Below are 12,393 nucleotides of genomic sequence, written 5' to 3' on the forward strand. Positions count from 1 at the left end.
AGTATGGATATGTATTTCTTATGAGACACAAATTTAAAGCTTTTGAAAGATTCAAGAAATTCAGATCTGAGGTAGAGAAGCAAACTGAAAAATCACTTAAGATACTTCGATCAGATCGAGGAGGAGAATATTTGATCGAAAAATTTTTTAATTATCTCAAAGAAAATGGCATAGTCTCTCAATGGACTTCATTTGAAATGCCTCATTTCAACAGGATTTCAGAATGGAGAAATTGAATCCTATTAGATATGGTTTGATCCAAGCTTCACTAACCTCTTTTTATTTCTTTGAAGACATGCCTTATTAACAGTCAATTACTTAATTAATCAATTTTTTTCTAAGTCTGTTCCTACCACACCATATGAGATATAACATTGTAAGAAGTCAAATTTTGATCACCACAGAATTTAGAGATATCCGATCCATATCAAACGACAACAAGCGGACAAGTTAGAGAGTAGATCTATGAGAGCTCATTTCATAGGGTACCAAAAAGAGTCTTTAGAATTTTATTTTTACCTTCCAGAGGATCGCAATGTGATTGTAAGTCGACATATCATATTTTTGAAAAAAAGATTTATCCAAGATGAAGATAATGGGAGAAAAATTGAGCTCGAAGAGAGTATCTCTAAAGAGAAGTGAGACATAGAATCTAAGGAACCCATTCTATCTCATAGATCCACTAAGATCTCACGTCCTCCTAAAAGGTACATCGGTATGCTGACAGAGGATGTAGAGGAAATATTCCTCATGGGTGATATAGACTATGTTAATAATTCTAAAATCTATGACGAGAGGATATCAGACATCGACTCCGAGAAATAATTGAAAGCGATGAGATTAGAGATTGACTCGATGCACACCAACCAAGTCTGGATCTTAATAGATCCAACCGAAGGAATAGTTTCTATTGGATGCAAATGGATCTTTAATAAAAAGATCGGTTTGGATGGAAAGATGGAGACCTTTAAAACTAATCTTGTAGCTAAAAGTTATAGTCAGCACAAAAGTATTGACTATCAGGAGATCTTCTCATCAATTGCCATGCTAAAATTTATTTGAACACTGCTTGCTGTTGCAGTGGCTCATGACTATGAGATTTGGCAGATGGATATGAAAATTATCTTCCTGAATGGATATCTTGAGAAAGATATCTATATGAAGCAGCCTTTGGGTTTCATGTCCAGTGATGGAGATCACAAAGTCTGCAAGCTACAAAGGTCTATTTATGAACTAAAGTAAGCATCTCGAAGTTGGAATACTCATTTTAATGATGTGATCAAATCATTTGGTTTCATCAAGAATAAAGAGAAATCATGTGTTTTTCAGAAGATCAGTGGGAGGGCTGTCATATTCCTTGTATTAGACATGGATGACATCCTCCTAATTAGGAATAACATTTTCATGATGACTTCTATCAAGTTATGGTTATTTAAAGAGTTCTCCATGAAAAATTTTGGAGAAGCGTCTTATATTTTGAAAATAAAGATTTATATAGATAGATCTAAAAGGATGCTTGGTCTTTCATAGCAGCTATACATAGGAAAAGTGCTGAAGTGGTTTGACATGAAAAACTCTAAGATGGGTCTATTGCCCTTCAGACATAGAGTTCATCTCTCCAAAAAAATATGCTCTAGCACACCTGAGGAGATTCAACGTATGAGCAAGATCCCTTAGACTTCTTCTATAGGGAGCCTCATGTACGCTATACTATATACTCGACCTGATATTTCTCTTGTTGTGAGTGTCATGAGTAGATATCAATCAAATCTAGAAAAGAACACTAGATAGCTGTGAAGAATATCCTTAAGTACTTGAGAAGGACTAAGGATCTATTCTTGATCTTTAGAGAAAAAAATCTATAGGTGTAGGGATACCCTAACTCAGACTTCATGTCTGACATTGATGATAGAAAGTCTATATTAGATTTTTTATTTCTATGTAACGGTAATACAATTAGTTGGAAGAGTTTCAAACAACCGATCATTGTAGATTCCACCATTAAGGCAAGAGTATATCGCCGCATCGGAGGCTGCTAAGAAAAGACTTTGATTTAAGAAGTTCATTGCGGAGCTGGATGTGATGTCATCAAATACCATCCACTCTTCTGTGATAATAATAGTGCCATAGCGCTCGCTAAAAAATCGAGATCTCACTAGAAATCCAAACACATCGAGTAACGATTTCATTTGACTCACGAATATCTTGAGAAAAAGTTCATCGAGGTGCACAATGCCGACTCCACAGACAATATGGTTGACCCACTGACCAAGCTGCTGAGCCAACAGAAAATTGAAGCTCATCTTGAGAAGATGGAGCTTAGATTTATGGTCAATTGACTTTAGATCAAGTGGGAGATTATTAGATGTATACCCTAGAAGCCAAATTGGTTGACTCATATATATTTTTTATGATATAATTTTGTAATTAAATTTTTGAAATTAACAAAATTGGGTTAATTTTTTATTCATATTATATGTATTTTTGTGTCCATAAATCATCCGAAGAGTCGATCTAATAATGACATGTATTCTCAAGAGTTGAAAATTTGAGGCATGTGTTATTTAAGGTCAATTCTTAAATATTTTTGATCGATGAATTATCATAAGGATGGTAAATGATCCAAATAGATTGATGTACGGATCGCTTTTCTTCTTGAATAGACGAATTTTGAGTCTACAATATGGAGATACTGGAGCGAGAGTGCAGGTGCTTGATAGAGATCAAGGCTACTGAGCATAATCAATATGAGAAATCACTTGATGGCTACCCACTCATTAGTGACTTACTCGATATTGCAGTTATATAGATAGTGCTTTAATCTATGGTACCTCGACTGTTCACAGTGAGATTGCTATAGTTTGACTACACAATCACTTAGTTACCTAGCCATTTAAAATTTTATGATGTATGTTGGCTATAGTAGGTCTAGTGTAGGAATAGGATGTACACCAAGATAGAATCTGTTGACCCTGATAGATGAAAAAGGTCCTATACAGTTCATGAGACTGAGTCCTAAAATCCATAACTATGGTAGGTGAATGATGGAAAGGAGTTTTCATAAAGTTTTATGTGGATTTGAGTTGATTGAATTTGACATATGACGAACGAACGGATTTGACAAGTTATCTTTGACCTGCGTCTTGTCGGAACTGATGACAAAAGAATCGAACTACATCATAACTACCCTAGAAGTTCAATATTCTATTCTACTGGGTTGTCACTACATACTGCTAAGTATCACTGATGGATTGTGAGACTCGTCAAGCGTCATCTTGAAGATCGATGACCCTTAATAGGCAGAGTTGGAATCATTCCAACCTATTGAAAAGAGTTTCGATGATATTGTAATGGGGATCATAGTATATCTCACTATCAGACAGAATAAAATCTATAGGATCACACACAAAAGAGGTCTTTATCCGATCAGATAGTTGATCTATGATTATAAATCATAAACAGATCAAATTATCAATATGATTGATGATTGATCCAATTCAATTATTACAATTGTCTAATTTACTAAGAGTTAGTAAGTTGTAAGAAGAATAATTAGCAATTGGATTACTAAGTGGCTCAATTTGATTGAGCAATTGGGTTAAAATCAAGTATAAATGAATTGAATTCAATTTGACTTAATTTAGATTTGATTAGATCAAGTCTGATTGAGTTATGAGATAATCCAATTGCAAGGGAGATCAATTTCTGATTTGATCAGGACACAGAATTAGTTAATTTCTAATTGAATTAAGATCTTATTGAGAAGATTGAATTTCTAGTTAAACTAGGATTATTTTTTTTCTTGGATGTAACCAATTCCTAAATTGGTTAGAAATTAATTAAGTACCAAAAGAAGGAGTCCCAGTTTATAGGGAAAGAGACTGGGACTCTCTTTCCCTAGCACCCTACATCATCACCATGCCACAAATATTGGACGCCAATATTTTCTTCACACAAAAATGTTTTTGCGTGAGAGATAAGCCATGCACAAAGGTGTTCATGCACTCCCTTTTCTCCCCTTTTGGATAAGGATGAGTTCAAGTTGAATTGGGAATTCCAAATTGATTTGGTTTTGATCTTATCAAAACCCTAACTTATCTTTTCATCCTTTTTGGATGCCAATTAAAAGGGCTTCTCTCTTAGGTGTGAAAAACATGATATGATCTGATTTTCACCGTGAGAAAGAAAGGGAGAAAAAGTGTGGGCATGAGGCTCTTAGGCATGGGTTCCTCCTGGGACGTGGGGTTTTGGGAAGAGAGAAAAAAAAAAGGAAAAAAGGGTGTTTTCTCCTCTTCTTCATCTTTCTCTTCTTCCTCCTCCACATCTCTTCCTCCTTGTGGCATGGGTTCTAGGGAAGAAAAGAGATAGAGGATCTCTTCTTCTTCCTCTCCCTCCTCTTGTTCTCCATCATCTTTGAGAGGATCTGAGAGAAAATGATGGAGAAGTTCTTTATCAACCATGTATCAGGAGACGACTCTGCTAGGGAGCTAGTATCTCGATGAAGTCAGGAGCCTTTGATCTGATCCGAGGATCTCATGTGGATATCCATAATGGTCGAACATGTATGCGACTGATCGAAGAATCTCAAAGTATACTACGATCATCAGCTGTAGTGTTCATCGACCCATGCAAAGTTATGGAGATGGATCTCTAATTTGTATGTGTTATCTCTAATCTGATTTTTAAATTTTACAATCTTAATTTCAGCATGTGAATGCTCCTGGCTATGTGTAGATTATATCTATATTTTGTATGCATGCTTGATTTTAAAAAAAATTTAAATTTAGATTAGTTTAATTTTTGCTGCAATCTGATTTCTGTATGCATATCTCGGAAGTCTGACTTCCTTCAAAAGAGAGAAAAAGAGGAGGGAGAGAAAGAGAGGGAGAGAGAGGCTAGGGGAGGGTGAGAGAGAGCTTTCGATCTCCCCTCTCCTCAGTAGGCAATGCCTACATGAATAGTGACATCCTTTTTTCGAAATAAAATAGGTGCTGATCATCAATATTTAATTAGGCACATCTAGTTGCTTTCTTCTTCTATCTCTGATACTAACCCTCATCTACAAGCAACGAGGAAGATGGCCAAATTGGTCAGATGGTGATGTAGCTAATGGTTCATAGGCTTGCTAAATACTTGACCTTCTTTCCATGATTAATCCATTCATCTCTAGTCCATCAACATTAAGGGTGCATTTGATTCATGATTAGAATCAAAATCGAAATTGGAATGGGAACTGAAATAGCCATATCCCTAACATATTTGGTTCATAATGAAAATTGAAATTGGAATGAAAAATGAATACTAGGAGAGAATGGGGATTGGGTTTTGGGAGATTGAGATATTTCTATTCTCCTCCAAATTAGAAATAGAAATGAGATTTTCTTCAATCAAATGGCTGGGACAAAAATCACTCATTCCTATTCTCATTTCAAAGGCCAACTTTTTTGAACCAAATATGCCCTAAAAACCAAGGCAGTCATGTAACACATGAAACAAGCTCCCAAGAAAAGGACTACCTAAAGACATCCCCATTGTCTTTGCGACCACTGTGCATGCTAAACCATTATTATATATGCATGCACCCATCCTAGGTAACCATGTGGAACACAATCACAATATGACCAGAGCTAATGTCTCTTTAGTTATCGGCTGTTTTTCTTTTTTTTTTTCTTTTTTTTTTGGGTATTAGTAACCCTCCTAGTGATCAGCTAGAGAACCACAATCCTGGTAATGTGAGTACATACCCCACCTCATGTAATCTTTTAGAACTGGATCAAGAAAATTCTGGCGAAAATATCTCCTATAAATAAGAACACAGATAGGGAAGAAAGAGCTACTAAGCTAGGCACTTCTTTTGGAAAGGAACAAAAAATCGAAATGAGAGAAAATTTCTAACCGCCTTCTATATGGATGCAAGTGTCCTTCCTCCCAACAGGATTAAGGCTACAAATGTGTTTGGTTGACCCTTAACCTGACCCGACCAGACCTTGCTTAGACCTGCTTTGATCCACTTTAAGGGACCCGTAGGGCCATGTCAGATTCTAAAATTGGTTCCATTCTATTTTCAGGATTAGATCTAGGTTTACTGAATTCTTTCTAACCCAATCCAAACCTAGTATACTATTAGGACCTAAGCCTCTTTGAGCTTCTAGGTTGTAATTTAAAATTTGCATGAACAATATCATTAACATAAAGATAGGATTAAGAAATAATTCTATATCCTAATTTGTTTTAAGATTAATATTTTTTATTATCTATTTTGTGCGGTTAATAGTAGTTAGCTATATGGTAATTAAAAGGTAGTTTGCTATGTTTGAGTAGGATTCAACCTGGACTCAATTCGAACTCAAATTTTTTAGATTGAGGCTGGATTACACATGAAGCCTATCCAACCCAAGTAATCTATTGGCTTGAAAATTTTAGCCATAGATCTAACACGATCTAATCCAATCTTCTATTAGTTTGGGTCAAGATCTAACATTAAAATCCAATCAAAGAATCAAATCAGATCAGGGTCACTCATAACCTAGTCCACCCATCCCATTTGCACCCTGGATAGGGTGGAACACTAACAGTACCCTTCTTAACAAATACTTTCAAAGCATTTCCTAATAGGAACCAAATTAGATCTATACAATTAGTCTCTATGAACTAATTCATTTTTTAAGCATTAACTTTGTGACTATTTTAGATATGAACCCCTCTCTAAGCAAAAGGTTTATATGCTAATCCTAATTTTTTAAGGTTATTTTTTAGTCTCCACCAGGGGTTGCAATCAGGTTGGATTGAGTAAGATATAGTTTAGGTTGGACATGGGTCGAATTAAAAATTTATTAACCAAAATCTAATCTATTTATTAAACAAATCAAAAGTTCATATCTAAATCTAATTTGTATATTAAATAGGTAAACTGATTTGACCCACACAACCTATTTATTAAATAGGTCAATTTGAGTTAGATGGGTTAATCAGGTTAAGCGGGTTGGATTAAATAGATCAAAAACAAGTTAAACAGATTGTAAATAGATCAAATGGGTCGGATTATAACCCGATCCAATCACTAAATGGGTAATAATGGATTATAAATTTAAATCTAAATCCAACTCATTTAATAAATAGATCGGGACATCTTGATCCATTTATGACTCAAACTCGTTTATGACAAAATTAAACCTACTTAAATCGAGTCATTCACGAGTTAATTTGATATATTGGATCATAAATTGCCACCCATAACCCCCACGTTTAACAATACTCTACGATATTGTTGTAGCCTCCTTAAGCCCAAGTTATCGATGATATAAAAGCTTGGATTGAAACATAAGAACCTCAAACTTAAATAAATTCAAAATAAAGTTCTATGCACCATGAATGCTAAAATTTCAATATTAGAAAAAGAACTTTTTGCATACATACCCTTATAAATACAATTTATTATATAAGTATCCTTTAAAAATCACTATTTGCATATACACTTCTCAAATCTTTCTATATATGCCAATCACCTATCCCCTTAGATTTTTGATTGAGATATCAATGACCAAATATTTTTAGTGAAAAATATTTTTATTATCCTTTAACATCAATACCCTTGAAAAATTTAAGCAAAAACATATCTCTTTTGTATAAATTAAATACTAAATTTTTCAAGGGTGTTCATGGAAAGGAGTAATAGCATTATTTCACACTTAAAATGGCTATTAAAAAAAAAAACACCAATCAAAAATCTAACAGGAGGGGTATGATTGCAAAAATAGGATGGTAGAGGGATATCTATATAATAAGACATAATGTACAAGGGTATATAAGAAAACCTAAAAAAAAACTCCAGTAACCTTTCTCACGCATGCCATGACGAGACAAAACCCAGGAGTCCAACCGAAGTTGCGCCGCGGGCTCCTACCAGGAAAAAATGCACACGGTCACGTGACCATCTCGTCTCGCCCTATAAATGACATGAGAGTTGGAATCTGGATTACGGCACGTTTTCCACATGGCAGAGTTGGGACCACCCGTGGGTTCGAGGAAGGGGGCGAGGAAGCTTCCTCTCTACGTCCATCAAAGCAACCTCAACTGCTCTCTCAACCTCACCAGCCGCCACCTTTTTACACGTAAACATAAAAAAGTTAAGTTAGTGGGATAAAAAAAATTACACTTAAATCTTAGTTCCTACTAGTAATCAAAACTAGTGATATCATCCTTGACTTACTGGATGCATGCAATAAAGACACTCATAGTTGACCGGGTCACTGTTTTCCCTTCTGCGTGTCAGAAGTACATGTTTGCCTTTTTACATTTTTTTTTTCCCTGGGTTAACGGAGAAATAATTTTGTTTGATAAGACCAACTAATCTTATGATCCATGATGATGATCTCATCATCCACAATATAAAAGAGATATGTAACTAATAGTCCGAGATCGAGAGAATTTCTTTGTCATTTTTTGGACAATAAAAAAAAATTTTGATATTACTAAATACATCTCTTACGCTGCAAAATTTTTGAACACGCATTATAAGTGAAATTCTATATATTCACCGACAGTCTCCTTAACTTATATTTGAAGTTTGGTTTAGATATAAATCCAAGCAAGTTGTTTCATAAATTTATTCTAGTCTTCACCGATAAAGGACTAAAAGTAGCCAATTTGCTGAGTTGAGATGTTGAATCCCTCTTTCAAGTGGAGAATGCCAATTAGTTAGATATAGGAGTACTGGAATTTGATTTTACCCACACTCTAATATTAGGCTAGATCTTCTATCCATCACTTAAAAAAAAGGGGAGAAAATGAGGTTACATGTTCAAATTCTTGGATTTGCTTTCTCAAATGTCTTATTCAAGTAATAATTTTGCACACTTAATGAAATAACAGGTACATGTACCGAGAAAAAGAAATAAGTGGTACTGCTTCTCTTGTTATTTTTATAATAAATTAGGTCAGATTTTATAGGATTCATGCTAATCCTAGCATCAATTTGCACCATATAATTGCCTAGGGGTCAAACTTTTGGATAAGCGTGAATACTCAGATCCAGGCATATCAAGTCCACTTGCATGCATGCCAAGGAGATAAATTAGTCTAAAATTGGCTGCATAGATCTTATAGCCACCCTTGGATCATCTTTCTCATAGATCCCCACTAATAACTAGGAATCAGCTACATGATTTCGCTTGGCAGCAATTTAAATTCTTCTGTTTACCCCATTAATAGAAGAAAGATCCAAGTACCTCAGAATTGAAGCCCAAGCATGTTAAAATTTAAATGGAAATTCAATTTTTTTATAGAAATTATAGAACTGGTTTATTTCCAAATATCTAGAGGTCTGGAATTTTATTTCCATGCACACCTTTGTTTCAATGCTCATGATGGCAGACAACTCATGGCCAGATAGATCAGACCGGATGGCTCTGGCCTCGACATCGATTGTCTTCAAGCATCGAAGAGCTCCGATCATGGAGTCGATGGCAGACGAGGGATTCGCCACCCGAAATTTAATCTTTGCCTCCTCTGTCCTTCCATTGCTCCCTGAAATCATTGTCATAAGTTCCTCATTTCGTCTCTGCATCTGCTCCTTCACTTCCTTCAGCTCCCTCACATATGCAGCAGCTGATTGCACAATGGAGTTCTTATCACCCTACAAAGAAATTACACTAAAATTGCAGCACAGAATTCGATCGAAATCCTGAAATTGAACAATTAAACTTCACTGTATGTTAGATAAATGCATTAGTTCATTAATCTTGATGATAATTAATGAGACTGACTGATTTATATCAAACTCCCCAAATTTACAAGTAAATTTCTGAAGGAATATATCTAAACTTTCTAATAGTACCTTAGCTTGATCAAACGGAGCTCAAGTATCAATATAACTATAAATAATTTCAGAAAACATCAAACTTCCTCAACATACAGAAGATTGGGGAAATTAGATATATTTGGAACTAGAAAACCATTTCATTTAATGTAAAAAATCTAAATTAATGAATAAGACATTTTACAAAGGAGAAGGTTATGGAGGAGGAAGAAAACAAAGATTTCAAAGAAGTGGAGGGATTACCAAGTCTGGAAGAGCTAAAAAGTAAAGAACTAGAAGAACAAAATGAAGCCAACATTGCATCATTGGCTTTCCCCCATAAATCCTCATATTGTTGGTAAGTTCACCAAACAAATTTTTGTATGAATATCTATCTGGTCTTATACCAAGGCTGTTAAGCCACTTGAATTTTGAGAAAAGGAAAATATTGATACAACCTTCTTCAAACTTATGTCCATAAAACAAAATTTCTGTATATCCAAAGAATAGAATTGGATTGGCAGCTAACCTTGGATCTGGAAGAAAGCATGGAGTACAAGTCAGCATATCTCTGACTAAGCTTCTCCCTCCTCTGCCTTTCCCTCATCATGTGCTTAAACCCTCGGCTCATCTCTACTCCTTTGCACTCCTCTTTGGCCTTGGGAATTCTTCGTACCATCTCAATCATTCTCTGGTGAATGCTTTTCCGATGATCGCCATTACCCGAGCTCACCGCCTCCTTAATTTGCCCATTGTCCGGTCTAGCATACGGCCTGAAGGCGCTCCGGTGAACAACCGGCGGGTCGACGATAGCTGGTTCAGGGATGGTGGCGACAAGGTCAAAGGCCGGTGCCGGCGAAAAGGCCCAGTAGAGCATGTTGTCTCCATGGATGAGCTCCTCTGAGAAGGAGGTGAAGGGGTCCATAGCATCCCTCTCTCTCTCTTCTCTCACTCCTCCCGCTAAATTTAAATTTCGGTTGCCCGGAGCGGTCTTTAATAACACGTGGTCAATGCTTATCAAATTGGAACGGTCAATTTTTTTGAAAGAAAAACGTGATGGTGATGGTATCGTCCCCTTATATTTTTCCATGTGACAAAATGGCGGCCATGGTCTGATAATTTTCTCCCCAGGGGTCTCACATTGGTCAGCAAGTTGATCTAAATGGTTTTGTGATGAGGGGGAATCGATCAGGGCCATTCATCGATTGGAATCATGGGGATTGGTCAGATTGGTCAACAGATCTCTGCTATCAATTTGGTGGTTCTCTTCCGATATGTAAGGCAAAATGGGAACGAGGTTAGTGAATAATCTCATATGGGGGCTTAGAAAGCTACCAAGTCAACACGTTTGTTTGCTTAGTTTTACGGCAAAGAAGACCAACCGACGGGAGAAAGGGATAAAGGCAACTGGGACATCAGACAAGGATATAATTATTGAGAAATTTTTTGTGCACCGCACAGGTGTAGAAAATCCGATATAAAGTGTACCGTCTCATCCGATTGATCTAAGTAGTTATCACTTTTCAATACATTTTAATATCTGCAGATCATTTTTTTATTTAAAAATTATATATGATAAAAATATCTCTATTTTTTAAAAAAAAATTATGACATCCTATACGTAATATAACCTAGGATGTCATAATATGGTCTAAGATATCATAATTTGAGAGAGGTATTTTTACACAACCACTTTTAATGTGCATTTAATGCTCGTAGGTCAGTTTTTTTATTTGAAAATTTTGAATGACGAAAATATCTTTATTCTTTAGAAAAAAATTATGATATCCTGTATATATTATGGATGCAGGATGTCATGACATGGATATAGAATATCATAATTTTTTCAAAAGATAATGACATTTTCATCATACAAATTTTTAAATTAAAAAATCGATCTGCAGATATTAAATGCATATTGAAAAACGGTGACTATGTGGATCAATCGGATGAGGTGCTGTACTCCATGTTGGATTTTCTACACCGTCCATGTGCACAAAGAATTTTGCTATAATTATTTTGTTAGATTGATGGCGGTGAGGCCTAACCTAAATAGATTTACGAGGACAATGACCTGATAGTTAGGAGTTATAAAACATTTTTTTTTTAATTTAAAAAAAAAATCTCTGAGGTATACTTGAGTTGGTTTGAATTTGGAGAATAGATCAATGGGAGCAAACATTCTGAAGAAGCTTATGTCACGCATCTAGTTTGTGTGTAGCTTTGTAATCTTTGACTGTTCTGAATACTTTCTTCATAAATCCAACAGTCTTTTTTTATCTCTTCTCTATAAATAATAATAATGATGATGATGATGATGATACTAATTGATTGAGCAAGTGAGTATGATTGAATACCACTTTCTACCTGATCAAGTGAATAAATATCCTTAAGATCCCATAAGTTCTAAAGAGAAATATGAGAAACTTGATCAACTTTTTCATTGATCAATGTATCCATATTCTCGTGCTTCTCTAGATGAATAAATTATTTTCCTATCAATTAAAAAAAAATATTTCTAAATCCTAATCTTACAATAATAATATATTAATATATTATATTATTATTATACATATAATATAATATAATAATACATT

At 35.1% G+C, this 12,393-nt stretch overlaps 1 protein-coding gene across 3 annotated transcripts; it reads right to left on the reverse strand.

Moving 5' to 3' along the window:
* Positions 1-7,343: 7,343 nt before the first annotated feature.
* On the reverse strand, positions 7,344-11,230 carry LOC105037285 (transcription factor BHLH148). Of its 3 annotated transcripts, none has more exons than XR_012139634.1 (3): positions 10,326-11,230; positions 9,347-9,682; positions 7,344-8,101 (listed from the first exon to the last, which is right to left on the reverse strand). XR_012139634.1 is itself a non-coding variant. In XM_010912970.2 (3 exons), the coding sequence occupies exons 1-3, from the start codon at positions 10,719-10,721 to the stop codon at positions 7,976-7,978; spliced, it is 810 nt and encodes a 269-aa protein (XP_010911272.2). In that variant the 5' UTR covers positions 10,722-10,772; the 3' UTR covers positions 7,346-7,975. The 3 variants fall into 3 exon arrangements, 2 of the variants coding, with proteins under 2 accessions (XP_010911272.2, XP_073109786.1); XM_010912970.2 differs by having other exon boundaries at positions 7,346-8,101; positions 9,347-9,634; positions 10,326-10,772; XM_073253685.1 differs by lacking the exon at positions 7,344-8,101 and having other exon boundaries at positions 9,346-9,606; positions 10,326-11,227.
* Between the last annotated feature and the right edge of the window lie 1,163 nt (positions 11,231-12,393).

Source organism: Elaeis guineensis, chromosome 3 (genome assembly GCF_000442705.2).
Source record: "Elaeis guineensis isolate ETL-2024a chromosome 3, EG11, whole genome shotgun sequence".
Classification (NCBI taxonomy): Eukaryota; Viridiplantae; Streptophyta; class Magnoliopsida; order Arecales; family Arecaceae; genus Elaeis; species Elaeis guineensis.

What these genes read in the sequence shown, in the direction of transcription:
- LOC105037285 (XM_010912970.2), bottom strand. Translation starts at nt 10,721, where the DNA reads ATGGACCCCTTCACCTCCTTCTCAGAGGAGCTCATCCATGGAGACAAC. An exon ending in TGCTTTCTTCCAGATCCAAG is followed by an intron (nt 9,635 to 10,325) that starts GTTAGCTGCCAA and finishes ATTTCTTTGTAG; the next exon opens with GGTGATAAGAACTCCATTGT. An exon ending in TCATGAGCATTGAAACAAAG is followed by an intron (nt 8,102 to 9,346) that starts GTGTGCATGGAA and finishes ACGTGTAAAAAG; the next exon opens with GTGGCGGCTGGTGAGGTTGA.